Here is a 23,162-nt window from a genome sequence, read left to right on the forward strand (position 1 = left end):
GGTTTCTGTTCCAAATGTGTCTTTGTTTTCTATCTAGTTGATTGCCCTTCTGTTCTTGCTCTTCAACACAATGCAATGAAGATTTGTATGGAGATGGGCCAGAACGGATTGCTCTTTCCAGTCTTTTGTGTACAGGAACATTCCTTTAACTTTCTCTTTTGCATACACATATTTATACAAATTGCTGACTCACAGGACATGAGGCACACAGTAACTTGACGGTACTAGATCAAATCTAATTTTCCTACCTTTTGAGCAGACTGAACTCCAAGAAGGTGGGTAGGAACTGTCTTTTTTTTTTTTAAGGGAGACGATGTAGGATAATTGTCACTTTCGCAAGAAAAACTCAAGGGGAAATGCAAAGCGTCTGCATATTAGTTCTTTCTTTAATAAAGTACGTCAGACATTCTTCTAGAGGAAAGATACAAATTTCCACAGCTAAAAATGAACATCCAGTCACTATATGGTCATAATCATTCTGCAGTAATGTGGACATTACATGCAACAGACTTGAAAGAGCCATGTGGCGAAGATGTGATAAGAATCAGACGAGACTCTAAGAGGCTGGAAAAAAAACATTTTAGAGTTCTACGTATTAGTACTAAGCAGCCATTTATACCGCATATTATTTTCTATTAGATTACTGATACCCATGAACAAGATGAGTAGGTTAATTTTAGAAGACATAATAAACTGGTACTTTAAAGTGGAAAGTACCATCTAGGAATCCAAATGTAAGGCAATATGGGATTATTATGACCTAATATTATGGTAGTCATTCTGGATCGACATGCATACAAAACCAAGCACTTCCAGAATTATCAAAAAAGCAAATTCCAGTACAGCATTGAGATAGACTGTGTCATAGGGTTACCAATTTTGACTCCTCTAATGGAGTTACTTAGGTTTCATTGCTGTCCTTCCATAAAGCACTGTTTATTTTCTGAAACCAGAGATAATTACAGGCATTGAGGAAGTAAAGTTATACTAATTATAGCAAATGTGTTTTTTAAAAAAATCCCAGCAAGATAATAGCAAAAAATAAAATAAATTGCATTGTTTCATGGCACTAAGACAGCTCTGACAAGAAAAATAATATGATCCCTGAATTATCTGTAGACAGCAAGGGTCAATCATAACAAAATTACAAAACCCTCTATGAACTCCCCCACCCCCACTTGATGAAAGCTGATATACCATACTCTAGTTTCTCTCTTACTTGGTTTCCCACTTTTAAATAGCTGTTTACTCTAAATGGCACTTTCCCCTGTTTTATAACAGAAACAAATCTAAACAGAAAGGTTAGTCACATTTAAAGGATCAAAATTAATCACAAGCTATGTAATCCTTTTTTGTTATCCTTACAAATTCAAAGGAAATTATATTTAAAAAAAGCCTGCACAGGCCATAAAGGCTGAATCTTGAGGTGGTTTACTGTGTAAGTTTAAATGAGAAGGAGTGCTAGATTGAAGCTGGCACAGAAGCCTTGCATAACCACAGTATGTTTTAGGTCTTGCATGCAGAAGAACAGCAATGTGACCTCACAAACTGTATTTGTTATTAAGCTCTTCAAACCACCTCTCAGTATTACTCCCACTTTTACAAGGCACAAGGGCATCATCTTGTGAAGAATTACTTGATAATGTCTGAATATGTAAATGTGAACCTGCCACTGTTCAATAGCTATTACCTGTTAATTTGGGTCACATTCATGGATACAAAACTAGGGGAAAGTATCACTGTATTGCTAGCTCAACTGACTTCTGGGAGAGCAAACTCACCCAAAAATCGTATTCCATTCACTTCAGGGCAAAATATGATCCAATAATTTCCCACTGCTCGCATCTCCCAACCCCACAATCCCCTGTACAAAATGACAGGGGCAATATTCTCAGGAGAACTATCCGTTATGTAACACTTATGCTTTGGGGTCAGGTTGCAATTTGGTTTAGCATGACTCATGCTGCAGATGGAGGGGTAGAAGTATTCTTAATGTAAGTTACAACTGCAATTAATCACCATTAACATCTTCATGCCCTATCACTTACCATGCAACTGCATTACATGACGGTGGTTATACTCTCTGTGTGTGTCTGGAAAAGAAAACTAAAGCATACAAGCAAAGTGTCTTTGAGATAAATCTTTGAAAATATCTTTCACCAGCATCTGTCTACAGAACAGGCTTTTTTTTGGGGGGGGGGAATACGCTGCATTAATATTAGCAACCTTTGTTTGTTTGTTACCTCCAAGGGTCCTAGAGATAATTATATATAATGAAGCACAACACCCTTAGTAAAAACTCCTTCCCTAATGGGTTACACATTTCACGGCTAAGAGGTTTCCTTTCCAAATGCAGTTAAAAAGAGAGAGACCAGATTAGTGGGCTAATTAGGTCTTTTTGGAGGTTGACATCATTGAACCATTGCCTATCTCTTGATGAGATCTGGAGAAACCCTGCCATGGCATATTTGCATACAGAAATGGATGGGTGGGCATATCTGGACACCCACATACCTACCCATCCCTTGAGTTTTCTTGTGTTCAACCTGCAAGCCAGAAGCTTTCTGAAATTCAGTCTGTTCAACACCAATGTATTGCTAAGGTGAAAGATCTCCAAGAGGTTAAACACTTGGGGCTATTAATCTCAATAAACCCAAATTCTCCCCCTGGCTTAGTGACATTAGTCAGTGTAATCTAGAGCAATGCTGCACATAATGTTTAGCACTGGCTGCCTGGGAAAGGAAGAAGCCTTTTGAGAACAGAATATGTCTCTGGGCTTATGCATACTTCCTATTGTCCTGCTGCTTTTTCCTGGGGAAAACCACTCTTTAGCGCTAAACTGGAGAAAACAGCAATTGGGTTTTCCATGGATTGCTGTTTGTTCTGATTTTAAGGGTGGGTTTTCACTGGGAAAGGAGCAGGTCCATGGGAAAATCGCTCGGACCTGTGCTTCCCTGATTTGTAGCTCTTCTCTGCGGTTACCATCTGGTTATTCTGAAATTGGCCATGTTGGGTGTGAGATTCAGAGGAAGAGCTACTTTGAGAACTTATACTCTTAAAAGCTAGAAAGGAACATAGCCACTACGCCATCAGCATTATTTACTATGCACTAGTTATGGACACTGACATATCAGTTGATCCCAAGGACAGAATCAGCCTTGGGAAATAGTTTAGCCTACTCTTAAGATTGTGAGAGAAATTTGAGCTAGAGTGAAACATGACATCCTTGGTATAAAAAAGCATGAGGAATCTTGTTGCCCTTTGTGGGAACCATGTAGTGATGTATACATAATCATGCACACTCATATTAAATTAAATTTAAAAAAGGAGTGCCAGGGAACCGTTTCTACATGGCTAAGGAACACTGCTGCATTATGACCCTACAATGAGCCTTGGTCCTGGGCCTGAGGGGATTGTGGATGTCCTGAAATAGCTATAAAAATATGTTCCAGGCTATAATATACAACAATACAATTTATTCATTGGGAGACAAGTTTATATCTAGTGGAGACTACAGTCTAAATTTTTCAAAGCAACTAATGTGCACCTAATTTGTATTACTTTACGAGGAAATTTTTGCACGATAGGAACAGAAGTTAGTGGTTTCTGCTGTATGTAAATTCAGCATGTTATTTTTCTTTCAGGAAATGGTTCAGGAGGCCAGCCAATTGTCTTAGTGCCTGAGATGCAACCAGGATGCAATTCTGAAACCTTTACTTTTCAGATTTTCTAGCTGCCATGTTTTGAGGAAGAGTACCCCCACTCTCTCCTGAGACCAAATCAATCTGCCAGAATCCAGGCTGATGCTCATTTGCTTTCCCCACATTTGGAAAAGATGCTCACCTGTCTACCCACGAGATTATATACTTCATGTTATTCTACATGATGAGTGACTATGAGCTACTACTTCAATATTCCAAGAAGTTGCTAACAAAGTAAACCTACGAGTACCTTTAGTATACATTAGATCTTGAGATTCACATGTGCATGTTTTAAAGGCAATCATTACATAATTGTTGTATTGATTTCCTTGCTGAAAAAGGACTGCCTTTACCACATCTGTGCTCTGGTTTTATGAGTTTCCCAGTCCCATGAAGTGTCAGATGCACATGCCAGTGTGCCACAGCTGACCTCACAGGCTGACTTAAATTTCCAAGGGGCTAACAATGGTGAAATCAGAATCCTTGCTGTTGCTGCTGCTGTCGTCATCAGGGCTGGAACTGAGGTTACTAGAAGAGGCAGATATGGATCCCATCAATGGATCAGAAAAGGCTAAAGAAGAGTGACATGAGACCTCACTCTTGGTGGTCACATCCTTGCAGGTTGGCACAGTCTGCACATGCTCCGGAGCAGGACAAACATTCCCTCCCTCCTCTTTGGAAAGTAGAATATAGTCATCCGTGTGCCTGTTGGCAGAATTTCCACTCGAATCGCCCACAGCCTATGAAACAAAAGAATTTTGAACAGGCAAGCATGTCAGAAAATCCATTTTTAAATACCACGCCTACTGCATCCATCATCACAGCTAGCACATACCTTTACAGGCGTGGCTGCCGTTGCCTCCACCATCGTTCCCGTGTAAAGGTACACACCAGTAAAGGCACATATAAAGGGGGTCCTAGTTGGGAACTCTTTAAGCAGGGTCTCTCCTACAGATTATAAAGGATGAGTGGGTTTATAGGGTCAAGGTGTCCCCTCTCATAAGCATGCACAGGACCGAAGCCGTTCAAAGCATATGCAATTCTCCCTCCCGCCAAAGTTGTGCTGTCGGTTTCCCGACACATTAACAACCGCACATTCTTTACAATGATCCTGTACATTTCAATTATCCCTGTGCAGAAAAAATGCCACACGAGAAGCGGCTCTTGGCGACTCGCAAAGTGCAAACCGTTAATAAGGCTTGACTCTTAACTACAGCATTGCAAAAATATATATCTTAAAATAACTCCATTACACATTTTAAAACGAAATCTCTAAATTTATATGTAATTAGTTTCTCAAGCCATATATAGATATATCTCCCTGCAGCATCCTTTGCAACATGCTAGCTTTTTTTTTCTGACGCTGCTATTTTCAGAGGTGAAATATCTCCCCACTCCTTCCTCTGCCAGTTTCGGTTTAGGAAAACTCATAGTGATATGAAGCATGTTTTCTCCCATCTGCTGCTGCTACTGAATAAATGGAATATGACAGAATTATACTTCCAGTAGCTTTGAAAGTTAACAACCTTACACCCAGTGCCATATGGCTTCTTGGAACATTTTTTCCTGATGAGTATCTTCTAGTAGGATGAAAGTTATTTCCATCATGCATTAAAGCAAGCAAACCCTCCTGATACTATGTTTTAAACAGGTCTACATGTTTTATGGGTTCATGTGTGTGCCTCCCTTTAGCTATCCATGGGGGGGGGGAGGAAGAGAACTAATGTCCTGTGTAAGAATCACAAAATGAATTTTTGCTATCTTTTATTGATTGAATGATTGCATTTCTATCCTACTTTTTCCTCCAAGGAGCTCACAACAACCTTGAGGAGTACATAAGGTCGAGAGGCAGTGACTGGCCCAAGGTCACCCAGTGAGCTTTGTGGCTGAGTGGGGCTTGAACCCTGGTCTCCCAGGTCCTAGTCTGACACTCTAACCACCACACCACACTGGCTCTCTGCATTTGCAGGGCAGGTGATGAAAGACTGGAATTGGTGTGGCTGATGGGAAGCGGTAAAGTAGTGAGCAGTGAAAGAAGGGGTGTCTGGAACCAAATCATGGAAGAGAGATAAATCAGCTGTCCTTCCCTTCATTTCAACGGCAGTTTTAGAATAAGCAAACTCTCCCTTTCCATTCCACCTTATAAGGCACCAGAGCCCTCTCCCTCAAAATTTGCAAAGGAGAGAATGCCACCAGGCGTAGCTTTTGTGACAACTGTACTACCAAGAGAGGAAAAGCAACATCCTGCTGAAACTTCCTCTACTCAACATCTATACTGATGCAATATGCAAAGAATATGCAAATCCCTCTAAATTTAAATCCAGCAAGCAAAACATTTGAAACTAATTTCTTCCTTGCGTGTTGCCAGCCCTAATTGTAAATATTACAGCGGCTCTGAATTTTGACCGTTCCCTGGTCTCGTATAAAGAAAACATAATGTGTTGATCATATAAGTAATTGGCCTTTTGTAAAATTCTAAATTAATTCACCCCTTTCCCCTGCCCTATTGTAAAGCTATCTCTCTGCAAATCACAATCGGACATACACATTTGCTTTTGTTTATTATGAGATGACAACTGGCATCTCCAATAGATTTATTGAGAAAGGTCAAGTCCCAATCTTCCTATCAAGCATTCAACTGTCCTAGCTCTAATAAAGTCTATAATGACTGAGGCAGCAGAAAAAAGAGGAGAGGCTGTTTAGTCCCCCCCCCCCCCCCGGAACTTTCAACCTCACTAATCTTATTGGGAGAGAGTTAAGCATCTGTTTAACTCTGCCACTGAAATCTATGGGACTTAAAAATGCTGGATCATTTTAAATCTACACGTTGGATTACTGGCTATTTCAACACAGTTGCATCTGTATGGAAATTATTGTGTGCAGGTAATCATGGCAAAATAAACTTTATGCATTAATAAGCCGAAGGTTAAAAAGAAGAAGCTGAAATGTGAGCAGCCACAACGTAATTGCAATACAGTGGAGGTAGCAGCCTTGAAGCTGCCTCACACATACTACTACAGAGGGGTAGAAAAAGCAATGCAATTAGATATTTTGGTGCTAATACAGAAAAAGCTCAATCCAAAGCATGCCTGCTCAAAGAGACTTGCAGTCTAGTCTAAGTTTAGAACTACTGCCTTTGATAGAACAGATACTGATGCATTAAAATGTTCCAATTAATTCATGGCAATATTTTAAAAGCTTATGCTGCACTCATAAAATTCTTCCAGCCTGACCTAAAGACATCACAATACGACACCGTGCCTCATTAAAACTGAAAGTTGGCTCTGGTGTCCTTTCTGTATAGAACATAGCACTTATTTAACTTCTGAAAATTCATTATGAAGCTTTTATTTCTTTAAATGCTTCTGATTAAAGTTAAAGCTAAGCAGAACAAAGGAAGACATGAAATAGAGGTATTAATGTTTTCCTTTCCTCTAACTTTTTGAAATAAAGAACATAGTAAGCATTGTATGTTATATATATTGGAACCGATCTACATTCTTTTTGTCTAAAGTAAGATTGTTCCTTTATAAATCCTACAAAGAGAAGGAAAAAGGAAGAAAAAAAAGAGGACAAACAACTATCTAGCACCTCAGGGTGTGTTTTTTTTTTAATTCAGGATACCCAGGGTCCAATTTCAGGCAGAATTCCTACTGGGATAGGCCAGGCAAGATATATAATTTGGCCTCTTTCCCCCCTCATAGTAATGAGCTTGAAACACCATACTTTGGTCCTAGTGTCTTGCCTGCTCTTATGGTAAGCTACATATTCTTGGCAATGGCTGCTCACCGCCTTCCTAGGGTGGGTGGGGTGACATTTGCGGTCCCTCATGCTCCAGCCTCGATTTCCTCTGCTTGACCGTTGCAGGAAATTCCCCATAGCCTGAGGATCTAGGGGCAGACTCCTGCCAAAAATGCCCTTTCAAACGGCCCAATCAGTGACCGTGTTGATAGGGCAGAACCTTGCTGACTGGCCAGGCAGCAATGCTCAAAAGGGCCACCTCTTCCCCACCAAAGCTATGTGCAATGCTCACCTTCTTACACTTGTTCCATGAAAGTACACAAAAAGCAACAAAACCACCACCCCTTCTCAGGGCTCTCTAGCGTCACTTTCTAGTGGAGCACACTCCACCCAAACATCTGACAGCTTGCCCCAGTCAAATCTCATTGTCTTTACCTATTTGAACAAGCACTTGCCCACTTTAGTTGTAAAGATGGTGGCCTCTATATACCATATTTTTCGCCCTATAGGACGCACTTTTTCCCCTCCACAAATGAAGGGGAAATCTGTGTGCGTCCTATGGGGCGAATACAGGCTTTCACTGAAGCTTGGAGAGCGAGAGGGGTCCTGAAGCTCTCCAGGCTTCAGGAAGCTATCAGCAAGCCTGGGGAGCCTGCGGGAGTTCCCACAGGGCTCCCTAGGCTGCGGATAGCAGCCTGCCGCCTGGCGCGCAGGACACCCTGAAGCAGAGTGCCCCGTGTGCCGGGCGCCCTAAAGCAGAGCACCCCGCGCGCTGGGCAGACATACGCAGCGTGGGGAGCCCTGCAGGAACTCCCGCAGGGCTCCCCACACTGCGGATAGCAGCCTCTCGCCCGGCATGCGGGGCGCCCTGAAGCAGAGCGCCCCTCGCGCCGGACACTCATCCGCAGCGTGGGGAGCCCTGCGGGAGGGAGGCGCAGCGCCGCCATCCCGCTGTTCCTCAACCTGGTTTTGGGGGGGAAATAAAGGGAAAAATTTTTTCCTTTATTTCCCCCCAAAAAAACTAGGTGCGTCCTATGGGACGAAAAATACGGTAAATCTGCACAACAGCATGTTGGAAAGAACCCTACCTCCATGAAATTCAAAAAGGCTAATTTAATCTATTTGAGGGAATGAGGGTTTCATACTATGCATTAGTATTCTGCTCTAATGTTGTCTCTAAAATGTTTAGCAGGGCTTTCAGAAGACTGAAAAGCAGGTGTAATTGCTTAGTAAACACCTAGACCCATTGGATATTATTTGCAAAGTAAGTAATAGAAAGGCTATCATATCTGCCTTAAATGTAAAAAGATGCAGAAACCGTCTATCCTAATATTCATAAACAGAAAATCCTATTAAGCCACACCTCCTGTTCTGTGAAAAGTATCAATTGGCTATTTTATGAGATAAAATTTACATTAAATGGTGTGCAATTTCTTCTCTGCTAATAAAAGTATGCTGACATTGGAAGTCCAGTATGTAAGTGGAGCCTGTTACTTACTGTAGACCGGCTTTCACAATGTCATACAACAGGTAAGCAGACATAGCCTGTTTTCTAAACAGAAGCTGTCATATGGAAAACAGTAACTTCTTCCTTAGATATCCTGGAGGCAGACTGCAATTCTCAGTAGCACCCAACCAGTTATAGGCTTCTGAGCATGTGATCCATCACGGCAATGAATCCAGTCCAAAACATTTTGAAATCACATTTTTCATGTTCAAGCAGATATTCTAAGCTGACCTGGTCCTAAAACGTTGAAGATTCAGAGTAGATTTACCATTGAATAATGACACTGGTTAATATGATTTTGGGTTGCAGTCTGCATCCCAGCCCCGTCAATGGTTCAGCAACATCCCATAGCTGGAGAGCTATGAAGAGAAAACTACTGGACTATGTTGCAGGGGCAACAATGTATATCATGTCCACAAATCCCAAATTTACAGACAAAACTGAAGTGGGATGGGGCACAGTGCCAGCTTGACTTGTATTGACAAGACTGCTGGGAGGCTAATGGCCAATCCTGCAAGTTTCTATTTTCACTGAATGGATTATTCTCTTAGGCATGTTTAATACCTGACCAATTAGGCAGAATTCTTTTTTTAAAAAAACTTAAAAAAAAAAACTTTTACTTTTCCATAGTGTAAACTAAACTATGTTTTGTAAAACTTGTCCGATTCTATATTTTTTCTTTGGTCACCAACTTCGCTGGTCAGTTTTTAAGCAGAAATCCCTGAAGTGCTCACCATATTAACTTTTTAATTAAAAGGCTATATTAAAGTGAATCCTGAGTTAGGGCTCTCCAAGGTACTGAGATAGACAATCTCCTTCTCTTAAAAAGTTGCACACGTCTTAAAGAGGACTACCCAGAAAAAGGGTTTTTAAACTGTACGTGTGAAAAGAGTTGACAGATACATAGTGCTGGAAAGCCAATGTCAAACAGCCATAACATTTAGGGACTCCTTTATCTCAGGCACAATCTGTTGGGAGTTTCCATTGTAAAATTCTTGAAATAAATTGGAATTGCTCAAGAAAACAGCTACGCTACGGGTTTTCCAAATGTTCCATCTTATCATTTTATCTGTTTGTTTGATCACCGTAGTTGACACTCTTATATTTTAATTTATAGTTTTATATTATAGTTTTATAGTGCCCTGCCCTGAGATCGCTCTATGATGAAGAGTGGATTAAAAATAAATTAATGTTATTGCTGGTATGTGATTGTCTACTCTTGATCGTCTACTCCATCAGCCTATGTATAAGACTGAAAAGTCTAACGCAACCACTTGCTACATGGAAGGCAGATAGAGCTATTTCCCTTCATAACTTGAACGAGAGTTTACAAGAGATAAAGCTACCATACAGATTTGAAGGAAAAGCCCAAACAGCTGAAAGAGGAGAGTGGTTCAAAACTGTTGACGATAAACATAGCGCAGCAATGTAGCTGGTCAAATATTATTGCATAATGATAGTCTAGAAGACAGAGATAGTAAGAAGAGTCAAGCAATGCCAAAAAATGCTCATCTTCTGTTGTGAAATCCCTAGTTTCTATAGTCAGATTCTGCATCTTTTAGCATATCACAGCTTATCTTCATATATACAAGAAAACAGGGAAGCAACAGAGAAAATCACTTTATCTGAAAGTCAGTAATTGTGATTAGAATAGGACATCCCAAAGATATTTGCCCCACAGGGGGAACATAATAGCCCTGCTGAATCAGACTAAAGGCCCATCGAGTCCAACCCCAGAAGCAGGATACAAAGACAATTGCTTTCTCATTTTGTGCTTGTCGGCAGCAGGTTTTCAGTGTGGTGCTTGTCTCTGATCCTGAAAGCAGTACAATCGTACCTCGGAAGCTGAATGCCTTGGCTCCTGAACAAATCAGCTCCTGAACGATCGAAACCTGGAGGTGAGTGTTCTGGTTTTCGAAAGATTTTCGGAAGCCAAACATCCTGTGCGGCTTCCGATTGGCTGCAGGATGCTCCTGCAGCCAATTGGAAGCTGCACTTTGGTTTTCGAACAGTTCAGAATGCATTCTATTGGAAAACCAAGATACCACTGTATACAGCCACCATGACTAGTAGCCATTAACAGTCTTATGGTCCATGAACTTGTCACACCTAAAAGCCATGTTGGGGGCCATCAGAAAGTTTAAAAGATAAATTCAGATTCTTATGAAAAAAGGTTCAAATGGAGTTGGAAGCTACTATTGCTACTTATTTATTTTGAAAGTGACTTAATTGTTGTTGTTGTTGTTAATAATAATAATAATAATAATAATAATAATAATAATAAATTCTAAGCCCGCAATCCATTGGGACCTGAATTCAATGGGGCTTGCTTGGCTTGGATTAGGCCTTTATCTTTCCTGTCTGCTTTTTTTAAGGCTTTAAAAAGTACCCCAGACCTTCCTTTTCTGAAACGCATGCATTTTACCTGCTTCCTTAGAGGCAGGGGCTCCTTTGCAACGGAAGGCTCTTCTACAGCTTCATTTGTCTCCTTGGTCTGATTGTTGGAACAGTAGTGATCATCTTCTATTGTGATTTGTTCATTCTCCTCGGCCTCCAACTGGCTCTGATTGAAACGTAAGGAACCTTTCAAAATATCCTTGATCTGTTTATCAAGGGGGAAAAAAAAGTAATTTAGCTGCATTGCAACACCTGCCACTTAAAGCCAGGCCCTCTTCGGAATCAATCTTCTTATGCATTGATTGCCTAAATTGTTGAAGACATTTATAAAAATGACAACTGTGTTTCTGAGTAAAAGCATTAGGGTGCCACTGAATCTTCTAGCAAGAATGATGAGATAAAGGAAATGCATTTAAAAGGACATCAGTTCCCCTGGATGCCATTAAAACATTGAAACGTGCCATAGTGTATCGACCTGAGCCCTTTCTGGATCCAGTCTACAATTCCACAAAGTACTGAAAAATTGCAAGAGAGAACAGAAATATATTAAAACTGATAATCTAACTGAAAGCACCCATAGTGCATGATCTTACAACTGCAATGACATTAGAATATGAAGAACAAAGACTGGGCACCATTAAAAGGTCCCCCACCGTTCATCCCTCAGTGGTAGTGAGTGTGGTAAGAAAGTGGGCAGGAAGGGGCCAAGTTGCCAAATTCCCTTAGAAATTTGCAAGGTTTGGAGTTCTTGGCCTCGCAAGATTTCTGGGAAATGATAGTAATGCTTGAGATACTGTGAGATCTTGCAAGGTGAGGCTAGGTAAACTGAAGGCAAACCAAAACTGGAACACTGAGATGAGTCAGACATTTCATCTAGTCACTCACCCTGTTGGAACATCATGGGCTTAAAAAAATTCCCTTTACTGGGCACTAGAATGTAATCTTTACATGCCAACTTGGCTGGCTGTGTATTTTTGCTCTTCTATGGAATTCCAAAGGGCACAATTGGTCAAATTAAGGTTATTGTTCTTGCTGACCTGAAGTTTTAAGGTCATTTCATTGGTTCAATTGCTTATAGTCTTACTTGTCATAACTGAGGCAGTAAAGCATGAGATTTTTAATCTTGGGGTTGTGGGTTTGAGCCCCACATTGGGCAAAATATCTCTGCATTGCAGGTGGTTGGACTAGATGACTCTTGTGGTCCCTTCCAACTATACAATTCTATGATTCTAACTTTGATGACAAGAGAATACAGAATCAACAGGGTTCCTGGGGGTCCTGTTAGTGAAGGAATTCATTATTAAAATGGTTTGGCCTATCATGGATATGCCTTGGAGGACTGGATTGGGGCTGGCTAGATTCCCTCTGAAATGGCCTTGGGTAATTTGAGTTTGGTTGCCATGTTGCTTGATAAGGTAATGGCCTTTTACTCTGGCTACTGTTTCTTTAGCTCACAGAACAAGAAGAAACTGAAAGTAAGAATTGTCTACCAGCATTATTATTTCAGTAAGTTCCACAGACTCTTCTTTTGATCACTATCATAATAAATCTCAACAAACTATTAAAGTTCAGCAATTATAATCCTGAATAATGCAAAGTTCAGAAAAAAGCACATAAATTATAGAAGTGCCATTCAAAAATTTTTATACATAGAATCTTCATTTTGTCAAAAGCTATACCTGCTTCAATCCAGCCAAGGACACTAGAATTTCATCTTCCTTCTCCAAGTGTTCCTGAAGAATGACTTCTTGAATATTTCCTGCAATGCCAAAAACAATTATTTCGCAAGAAAGAACCAAGATTATGTGCCTCAAGATTACATGCAACCCAATGGCCATGAAGATGAATGTATACTTTGATATATATCTAAAAAAATACGGACTCTGGATAAGAACCCTTTAAAAAATCACTTATAGTTACAGTTCAGCTGAAACACTGGCTGATGAAGCTGGCTTGTTTCAACAAACCATAATTAAAATTAAGCACAGTTTAGAGTTCAGGTGTAAGGCTCAACTATGGCTATATAAAAACGAGAGCATTTTTTTCTAATCTCCTCCTCATGTGGAGGGGAGTGGGTGATACCAAGGCTTGCTTAGGCTAATTTTCATATGGCAGGAAACCAGTGTTTATTGTTACATATGAATGCTGCATTTGACTACAATTTATCTTGAATATTTCCTGCAATGCCAAAAACAATTGCGAGATCAAGAGTGAAAGGGGCCATGTTTTCTATTTGAAGGCGGCATTGGCTCTCCATCAGACTACTGATCTTCATTGTCCTATACTCCCCAATTCAAGAGGAAATATCTGGGTAGCATTGTAAATTAAGAATGAATATGTGCAAGTTAAGTTATTGCATTTGCAGCCAGGTTCCCTTAGCACCTGAGTTAATAGAGCAGATTAAAAAGATGACTAAAAGGCAAGTACCAAGTTTGCCCAATTAAGTCATGTAGGCAGGAAAAAAACTGAACACCTGGAATAACAACAGATGGGATATTTAAATTCAGGAAAGCAAGCAAGAATTTTATAGTTCTGCCCCAGTCTGAGTCTATGTTTGTATTGATAAGCTTGTACTGCATATATGACAAAATGCCCATCTGGAAACATTTTTGCTTTGAAATATTCTTCCTATCTGATGTTGCTGTTATTCAAATTGTAAAACTTGAAATCTCTCTCCTAAAATAAGAAAAGGTTCATGAGCTGCATCTTTTATGGAACAATGAGCACTGATACCACACAAATGAATTATGAGACTTATAAATTATTTGCAAGGCAAACAAAATCTGTTTCTGTGTCACAAATGGCTTCCTTGAGTTATGTCTCATGTTGTTTAAAAGCAGATGAAAGCCACGATTCTGCTTCAGGAAATCAGCAGCGAATATACACACTTCAGAACTTGTCTACTCTTGACAAAAGATTGCTTTGTTTCCAGGCTGCTGATATATTTCAGCAATTTTTCATACATAAGTTAGGATTAAATCACAGGCACTAGCTGTAAAGATGAATGACATCAACAACTCAACAAGCAATTCTAGGGAAAAGATGTAATCTGCAGCCCACACTACTCAGCCAAGAGTAATGCTATGTACCTCATTCAAAACTTGAGGTTTAAATGCCAGGGGATGCAGAATTATATAAACTCTGTTATGTAACAGAGAAAGGGTGATATGTAATTGTACCCACCCCTAACGGAACGGATTTCTGCTCATGCAATAGAATTTGTACTTCCTTCCCTCTTCCCTGCAGCCCCTCATGGTCCTGCCAAATCTGTTTTAGAGGGTTGGGGGACTCTGGAACAGATTTGTTGGGGTGAGGGCCTGGAGTGGCACAGGAGCAGAGAGGAAGGAAACTTATGTTGGATATCATTCAAAATAAGCAACCTGCACAAGAAGAAAGTGGAAAAGGGGCTACAGTAGAAAAAAATGTAAAAGACCAAGGGCCATTACAAAGGTGTAGACAGTTAGTACTATCTGCATAAATATGATACATATAGTAAACCAGAGGAAGATGAGCTAGAAATCAAAAGCTTTCTCTGAGAAACAAATGCAATGTATAGAGCACCTCCAGATCAGCTATAATAACTGCAGAATTAAAATCACTCATTTTGCACATGCATTCATCTACTGTAGTTTACTAGATGAATGCAAAGTACTTCTTTAGAGATATTCCAAAGTTTATAACTGTCGTTAATGCAAACATTTATCTAGTTTAAACTAAAGCCATCCTCCCCTTCCAACAGCACAGAGTGTTGCAATGGGACCTCAAGGTGAAGGACGGGAAAGAAATCAATAATCGCCATTACAATAGCAGCAACATTTTAAAAAGACTTGAGTTATTTGATCTTATCCCAGATATTTGATCTTATCCCAAAACAACATGTTAAGAGAATGGGTTAGATCCAGACTCTGCCTATGATATGCTTCACTTAGGGGGAAAAGACAGCTAAATATTTTTGGTTGACCCTGACTTCTAGTGTTATGCGTGAGGCAGAAAAACCCCAACGTTTCAATCAAAGTGTGGCAGCTAGTCTTACGATTCATTAGATCTGCTCAACAGGTACTAAAATGATGTTCTGCTGAAACAATAATAAGTAAGAAAGTTTCTCCAATATTATGCTGAAGAAATGTGCTCTCAAAGCTCTTTGCACCTAACAAAATGGACTAACTACAAAACCTGAAGCCTTTCCCCCATTTATCAGTTTTCACCACAAGAACCAATTTATCATTCTTACACATGCTATACTTATGTTATTCAAGACACCACATTTATTTCCATAGTAACATAGAGGCAGGGTCCCAAATATATAATTATGTTGTCATTGTGTGGTGCAGCAAAAGAAGTGGATGAACATTTAATGAGAAAGCTTTTGTATAAACACACAAACAAATATTACTGCTCTAATTCATCTTTCCCTCCTTCACATTCCAGGGAATACAATTATAATCTTGGCAGCCTCAGGATCAAACCCATGGTAACAAAAAGACATGTCTGAGTAGAAGTATGATGATGCCATCATACAGATATGGAAATTTGAACATTTTTAACAATTACATATCTAACTGTAGTATGTTGTGTAAGAGAAAAGTCACCTGGTTAATTATCATAAAGCCAATGAACTTGAGAACAGTAAAGAGAGCTGCATTTGCTTGAACAACTTCAAGTGGTTTGTGCCACATCTGTGATTTAAAGATATTCTGCCTCAATAACTAACAGTAGGTGTAACTTAGCCTTCCAGTGTACACTGGATTACTAAGAGGTTTCCTACACAGGGATTGATCAGAGCTGCTTAGCTTCAGCATTAAGGTTGCTGGTCCTGGTCCACCTGTAGATGGTTGTGGTACTTGCAGTCATGCATCATATTTTTCCTCCCATCCACTTTATGTGATGCAATGACACAAAACAGTTGGTCAGAAAGATGAGAACCTACATATGAAATGGTGTGGACCTGACACAGCATGATTCTCCAGGTCTTGCATAACACAGTTTCTAAACTCTGCTACAAATCACCAAAATATCACTCCATACTTTCTAGTTACCTCCCCAGCTATTTAGCTAAGAGCAGAAGAGCAAGCTTGCATGAAAAAGCCATTAGAAATACTCAGATATATAGTGTAAACTAGTATATTGACCCAAAGTCTAGGAGCTGATAAAAGCTCTAACACCAAATAATCAGCATATGGCTGACATAGTTTCAACTACCTTCTGGGTGCAGAACTGTCATATTTTTTTAGAGTTGGAATATTTCCAAGTGCACTGGATGCTAAGAAAAAAATTACCAAATCATACTGTGTTTTCAAGCATGATTTTTTATTTATTTTTTATTAATACTCTGATCCTTTCAATGGAGAGAAAAATAGCTGATGTCTAGAATATAGAACTGATGTATTTATATGAGAGTTATTAACTTCTATGCCTGGAACATATTTCAATCTTAAATAATATAATGATGTGCTTATATGAGTGGGGATTAATTCAGTGATAAACATCCTTCTACCTTGTATTTCCTGGTGTGGTCATTGCAATGACAGATATGCAGGCCTGGTTTGATTATTTTTTGTGTGTGTGCTTTGCTATCCTTAAAATCTCAAGTGAACCTGTGCAAAAGAAGTGCTCTTTCTACAAAAAGAAAAATGAAAACAAGTGAAAGTCCCTTTCTTGATGTTCAAAACAGCACATCTTTAGTACTTATTCTGAACAGCAAGAAAAGGCTTTTCACTGACTGGCTGAAGAAAGGAGAAGATTTAGCTGCTTTTTGCCTGGCTGGGAATTTTCACTTTGCTCTCTAGTGAAACTGACAAGCTAGGAGCAATCTTACTAGTTTTTTTTCTTTCTCTTTTCTTAAAAAAGAAGAAGAAAAGGATTACTGTCAAAAACATTCCTAAATAGGTCATTAGTGGTCTTGTTTCCTACATGCAGAAAGCCACCTGTAGGTTTCTTAGTCAGTTTCATGCTACAAGTCCCTTGCACATACATACCTTCCGAAGGATAAAAGAAAACTACCATGGGCTTAGGGAGAATTTAGTGCACCTCTATCAATGTATTAAAAACAATGAAATCTGCAAAATGAACTCAAAACCTGTTCCTTTTAAATAGATCTCCAAGGAACATTCTGAGGCTGATGTGGATAAACACCTTACTAGGTAAGAAAAGAGAGCTCACACAAATGGAAAGACATGCAAACCTGGGGCAAAAGTATGTTGCCCATGCATCAGCTCTGAAAATTAATTATAAAAGTTCTCTATATGCAAACAGAAAACAGAATTATTTGCATCAGTCAGGGGCAGGCAACCTAAGGTTCATGGGCCACAAGTGGTCCACAGGGGTCGTTTAACCAGCCCCCAAGCCACCCCCGAACCAAGCCGCCCGCTCAGCAAGTCCCTGCTCGCTGCGCTAAACTGGCACAGCATGGCGCGGGGACTCGCTTCTGCAGTGCCGGAAATTGAGTCTGCGCAGACACCGATGCCGAAAATCGCAGGCCCATGGACAGATCTCCACTGGAGTGAACTAGCCCAGGTAAGGTAAACCTTGCCGACCCTGGCATACGCAATCCGCTGAAGACTTACAGAAAGGAATGGAGAAAACCCACACCCTTGTTTCTGATGGCCTTTCTATTGTGTAAAACCTTCATAGCACAACAGTTATCATATCATAAGGTTAAGTGAAGATTTATGCAGAGGTTTGGCAGACTATCTGAAGGTCAGACACACTTTGCATTTCATTTGTCTGGTCAAGAGAGGAAAGTAATATGAGCCTCAATCATGTCAACATAATCTGGCAATGCTCCCATTGCACAGTTGAATTTTCAAAGGTTGCAAAATTGTTCTATACACAAAACTTTGGACACAGTGATACGTTTCCTAAATTTGGGAGACAATACCCAGAAGGTGTACACATTGTGTTTAACGGCTGCCTCTGAAGATGGTTCAGAAACCTCAGCTAGTGCAGAATTTGGCAGCCAGGTTGCTCCCCGGGGCAAGACTGTTTGAGCATATTACACCAATCCTGGCCCAACTGCACTGGCTGCCAATTAAGTTTCCGGGCCCAATTCAAAGTGCTGGTTTTGACCTACAAAGCCTTAAACAGCTCAAGACTACGATACCTCAAGAACTGCTTCTTTCCACATGAACCTACACAGACCCTGCAATCACCATCTGAGGCCCTTCTTTGTGTGCTTCCTCCACGAGAGATCCCGAGGGTGGCAACACGACAATGGGCCTTTTCTGCAGTGGCTCCCCGTTTGTGGAATGTTCTCCCTAGGAAGGTTTGGCTGGCTCCTTATACACCTTTAGGTGCGAGGCAAAAACGTTCCTCTTTAACCAAGCCCTTGGCTGATTAACATCTAATAGATACCCTTCTAAATCTGTTGTGAAGGGCAGATTATTGGTTTTGTTTTGTTCCTATTTTTATTCTGTATTTTTTATGTTATGGTTGTGAACCACCCTGACATCTATGGATGAAAGGCAATATACAAATTTAATAAACAACGACATTAATAGAGCAGCATCTTCTTACCCAGATGTGTATTCATCATCTTTGCACAGTATTTGCACATGGCCTCCAACTCATTCAATTGCCCCTGGAGAAATGAAATCTGGGCTTCCAGTTCTTCTTCCTATAGTTAAATTTTTTAATGAATTGTTAATAATAAGGATACTGATAACATATTTTATTCATGATCTATCTAAATTGCACTTCTATCAAACCCTTTCTCAAAGGATCTTAGGGTGGCGTACTTGCCCCCCTCCTCCATGTATCCTGCCTACAACCCAGTATTCATAACAACTCTCCATAAATTAATCCATTGATCTTAGATAATTCAAGCTGTTTTAGAATGTACTAGCTTCTAACTTAAGCAGAAGTAGTCCAACAACTCTTAACTCATGTTCCCCTTACCCATTTAACACAAGCCAGATCCTTATAGTTTCAACATACTTTTTTGTTACAGACTCTGCTTTCCAGAATACCACCGTGCATGTCTTCAGTCAAAACATGTACCTAGACAAATGATTTGTCTTCTTTAGGGTAGGTAAGTTCAAGGACTTTTACCAGATCTCAAGGCTGCCTATGGTCTTTTGTAGACAACAGTGATGTTCCAGCTTCTTTAACCCAACACCTCTCAAGGGCTGACACAGCACTTGGGTCAGATCCAGAGGAAGGTGGTTTTCCTTAGCTCCCATTGAAATTAATATGAAAAATTAGTCAAGATTAAAACTTGTGATCATAGACCTGAAGAGTTGGAAGGGACCATGAGGGTCATCTAGTCCAATGATTGAGGAAAGGTAAAAGTCTAACTTAAATCCACAAGTCTTGCAGTAGAGGCAGTGGAATAACCCTGCTTTACTATCTCTCTCTGTGGTGCAGCCTCATATAAAAATACTCTGTGACTGACCAAAGAGGGGGCATAATTTTGAAACTGGCTTTACCATTAGGCAGGGCAAGGCAACCTTTTTAATCAGTTATGTAGTTATTTACAGCAGAGTCCTAACCATGCCTACTCAGAAGTAAATCCTATTGAGTTCAATGGGGCTTTCACCCAGGTAAGCGGGTTAGGATTATTATCACTACTGGGAGCATCATTTTTCTCTCTGTCAAAGTGGTCTGGGCTATGGGCCATCTCTAACGGTCTGCATTTATTTTATTCTACAAATTATAAAGGCATCACATGTTTCATGCTACCGGTAATTATGAGTGTAATCTTCTTTTCCAGATTAATCAAACAATGCAATTCTACTTTGTTACAACAGACATATGGGCAGGATTGCAAATTGTGTTATATTTGTAGTCATGAGTCAGTAGCATTAAATTAACTGCAGATTTCTTAGCTATTAACAGATGTAAGTTTACTAGAGGGCCCTACATAACTCTAATGCTTTTCAAATGCCCTCACAAAATTCTTTTGTGCGGAAATAGGGCTGAAGAGTATCTGTGGTGCTATTCAGACACACTTGCAGAGCCAGACTTTTAGAAGAGCAAAACAACCGCGTTTCACACGGCTTCCTGTGCCATTCTAAATTTAGACAGGACCAAGTAAACGAAGAGTCTAAATTCGGACCCCAGTCCAGAGAAATGGCAGGTAAGATGTATGTGTAAAAGTTTGCTATGTTGGAAACTGTTTTTGAAAGTAGTTAAGTCAGTCCTTAAACCCAAGTTTGGGAGGAACGCTTTCTGATACGTTAACCAATTGCTCGTAGGACCATTCTATTATGGTCTCAGCAGACTGGCAGTCTAAAAGCCATTCTTGATTCTGGATTAAAAGGTACTGGCTGCAGCTAAAGGTAGCTTCTAACAGTTGCATCTTATCAGCTGCTGACAATCTTTTCTGGAGACCAGGGATTTGGCAACCATCGCTTGCCAAATGATTTCATAAATGTTACATTATGAAGACAAATATTTATGTGAGCCAAGCATTATGGGGAATTATTCAACTAGTGAAAACCTCTACAAAATAAAATAGCCTATGAGGTATTTGCTTAAAACAGATTCAATATTACTTAAGCAAACCTGTTAAGTTTCCATCTTAACAGACACAATAGAGCAATTGCTATATTGCCACTTAGAATTTTTTTTTTTATAAAACCATAGTGCTTAAAACTTTTAACTTCTTAAAGCTCACCTACTCTCACAGCTAATAATTTCAGGGTTGACAGGAACATGTCAGCAATAATGCTAGTAGAAGCAAGGAATGCAACAATAGTAATGATGAATAAGTTGTTCCACTGTGAAAACAACTAAGAAGGAGAAAATTCAACACATAGATTGTTCTGCTGGGGGGAAGAAAACTGTCACCAGTTCTGGGAAGTTCATTTCTAGGAAACTGCAGCAAGTACTTCCCACACATTTATACCTCTAGACCACTGTAATCTAAAGATACTCAGCAACCACTTCAATTAAACCCAAAAGTGAGTTGGATGCTTTACTTGCAAGCCAGTAATATATTCATCTAGGTCACCACTTTCACAACATAATTTAAGATATGTTTCTGTTCATTACAGACTATACTAATCTTTAGTAAACATTTTGAAAACGGGTTTACTTCCTTACACATGAGACTGTCACACATACACCCAGTGCTTTTTTTCGGGGGGATGCAGGGGTACGCATACCCCTAAATATTTTGTGAATCTTTGTACTTTTGTCCATTTACTCTATTTATTTCCCCCAATTTGAACTATAAAATGGTGATTTTCTTGAGTCAAAATGAGAGTAACCCTAAATATTTTTTAAAGAAAATAAGCGCTGCATACACCTATATTTATTTAAGGGAGAGTTTCTTCCGTATGGTGGGCCCACAAGTCTGGGATTCCTTTCCATCAGACCCGCGTCAAGCTGCCATGGGGAAGGGTTTTCAAAAGGCCTTGAAGACATCTCTTTTTCTTTTTTCTTTTTTTATAAAATATTTATTGAAATTTTCAAAGTGTTACAACATAAAATAAAAGCCGAAGAAAATACAAAATAAAAATAGTTAACAAAGTAGAAAAGGGGAAAAAAAAAACCAAATACAAGTTCAAAAATACAAATACAAGGTACAAATACAAATTCAAAAATAAGAAAAAAAAAGACAGAAAAAAAAACAAAAATACAATTTAAGAACATTTAAAAACAAATTCATTATTCTCGAATCCTCAACTGTCATTACCTTCTTTCTTTGACCTCCTCCTCCTCCCTTTCTTTGTATCCTAGTTATTAATTATCCCAGCAAATCCTTTCCATATTTCATAATATTCTGTCATTACATTACCCTAAACAGTTTTGATCTTATCTTTCTATAAGAAAATAAACCTTAAAGCTTAAGACTTAAATCTTATCCTTACCAACTTCTCATAACCATAATATTCTTTCATAATTCTTTAAACATCTTTACTAAAGCCGAGTAATTTCATTCCAACATTTTTCTGACATTCATCAATTTTATAAAACAGTTCTAATGGTAGAAAAAAGAAATACAAACAGATCCAATCTTCATCCAACGTCCCTTCCTCCTGGTTCCGGGTTTTGTCAGTCCTTATTATCCCATCGATCTGGCCCATTAACCTGACAACCTTATATCCGAGGCCCTCAAGTCTCTTCCATGTCCCTTTCGTAGCTCTTCTTCATATTTGTAACTGTATTTTCCCTTGTCTCCTGCTCGTGGTAACTCCAGCTTGGCAATATTTTTAACCCTTCTCGACAGATCAGCCCCTTTTCCATATTCAGCACTGAATTCCATATGGTATTTAAAAGCATGTTTCAAAGACCCTCCAAAATTAAGAGCCCCCACAATCCCAAACATCTCACGGCCCATTGCCAGATTTGAAAAGTCCAAACATCCCAGCATAGGGGGGTCAATCCAGCCCCCCATTTCCAAGCCAAACCAAACTTTTTCTTTACAAATCTGGCTTTTTCCAAGTTCATTTGTCAAATCCGAAAACTCATATTCCTGTTGGGTCTGTTCTGTCAGGACACACTCCTGATTTAATTCCTAGGTGGGCTCCACATATTTTCCCACTGTCTGTTCAAAATTTCCCACTGCCTGTTCAAAATTTCTAGTCGAAGTCGTCATCAAATTCACCTTCTCATGTAACTGTTCCAGTAGGGCATTTGTTTTGTAGAAAGCACACAACAAAGCTTCTGAATACATTGTCCTGCAAGGTCAAATGCCTATTCCCACGACTGTAATCTGTAAACAGCTGCCGGCTCCCTGGAGTTGGTTACAGTTTCACAGTCTCCCTCTAGGGGGAAAACTTCTATTTGATCTTGCAACAAAGTTTCCCTTTTTGAGATACTTTGTCAATATTTGTTCCTTTGAAATGCGAAGGGAAACAGTGGAATCACTATGT

The 23,162-nt window shown here is 39.6% G+C and overlaps 1 protein-coding gene and 1 long non-coding RNA gene across 10 annotated transcripts in view; one reads left to right on the top strand and one right to left on the bottom strand.

Moving 5' to 3' along the window:
- Positions 1–366: 366 nt before the first annotated feature.
- Positions 367–23,162, bottom strand: part of TBC1D5 (TBC1 domain family member 5) — a 219,661-nt gene continuing 196,865 nt past the window's right edge. For 7 of the 8 annotated variants that reach the window (XM_080974678.1, XM_080974681.1, XM_080974679.1 and 4 more), the window contains 4 exons: positions 18,859–18,958; positions 13,026–13,105; positions 11,375–11,551; positions 367–4,441 (listed from right to left, as the gene is read on the bottom strand). In XM_080974678.1, the coding sequence (XP_080830804.1) occupies positions 4,145–4,441; positions 11,375–11,551; positions 13,026–13,105; positions 18,859–18,958 (654 nt within the window). In that variant the 3' untranslated portion in view covers positions 367–4,144. Of the gene's footprint in view, positions 4,442–4,536; positions 4,650–11,374; positions 11,552–13,025; positions 13,106–18,858; positions 18,959–23,162 lie in introns of all 8 variants that reach the window. The other variant, XM_080974682.1, reaches the window with a different exon arrangement.
- Positions 20,120–23,162, top strand: part of LOC308459612 — an 87,592-nt gene continuing 84,549 nt past the window's right edge. For both annotated transcript variants that reach the window (XR_013978221.1, XR_013978222.1), the window contains exon 1: positions 20,120–20,419. This is a non-coding gene — a long non-coding RNA (uncharacterized lncRNA). The remainder of the gene's footprint in view (positions 20,420–23,162) is intronic.

This window comes from Podarcis pityusensis (assembly GCF_964106645.2).
Source record: "Podarcis pityusensis genome assembly, chromosome: 12".
NCBI lineage: Eukaryota > Metazoa > Chordata > Lepidosauria > Squamata > Lacertidae > Podarcis > Podarcis pityusensis.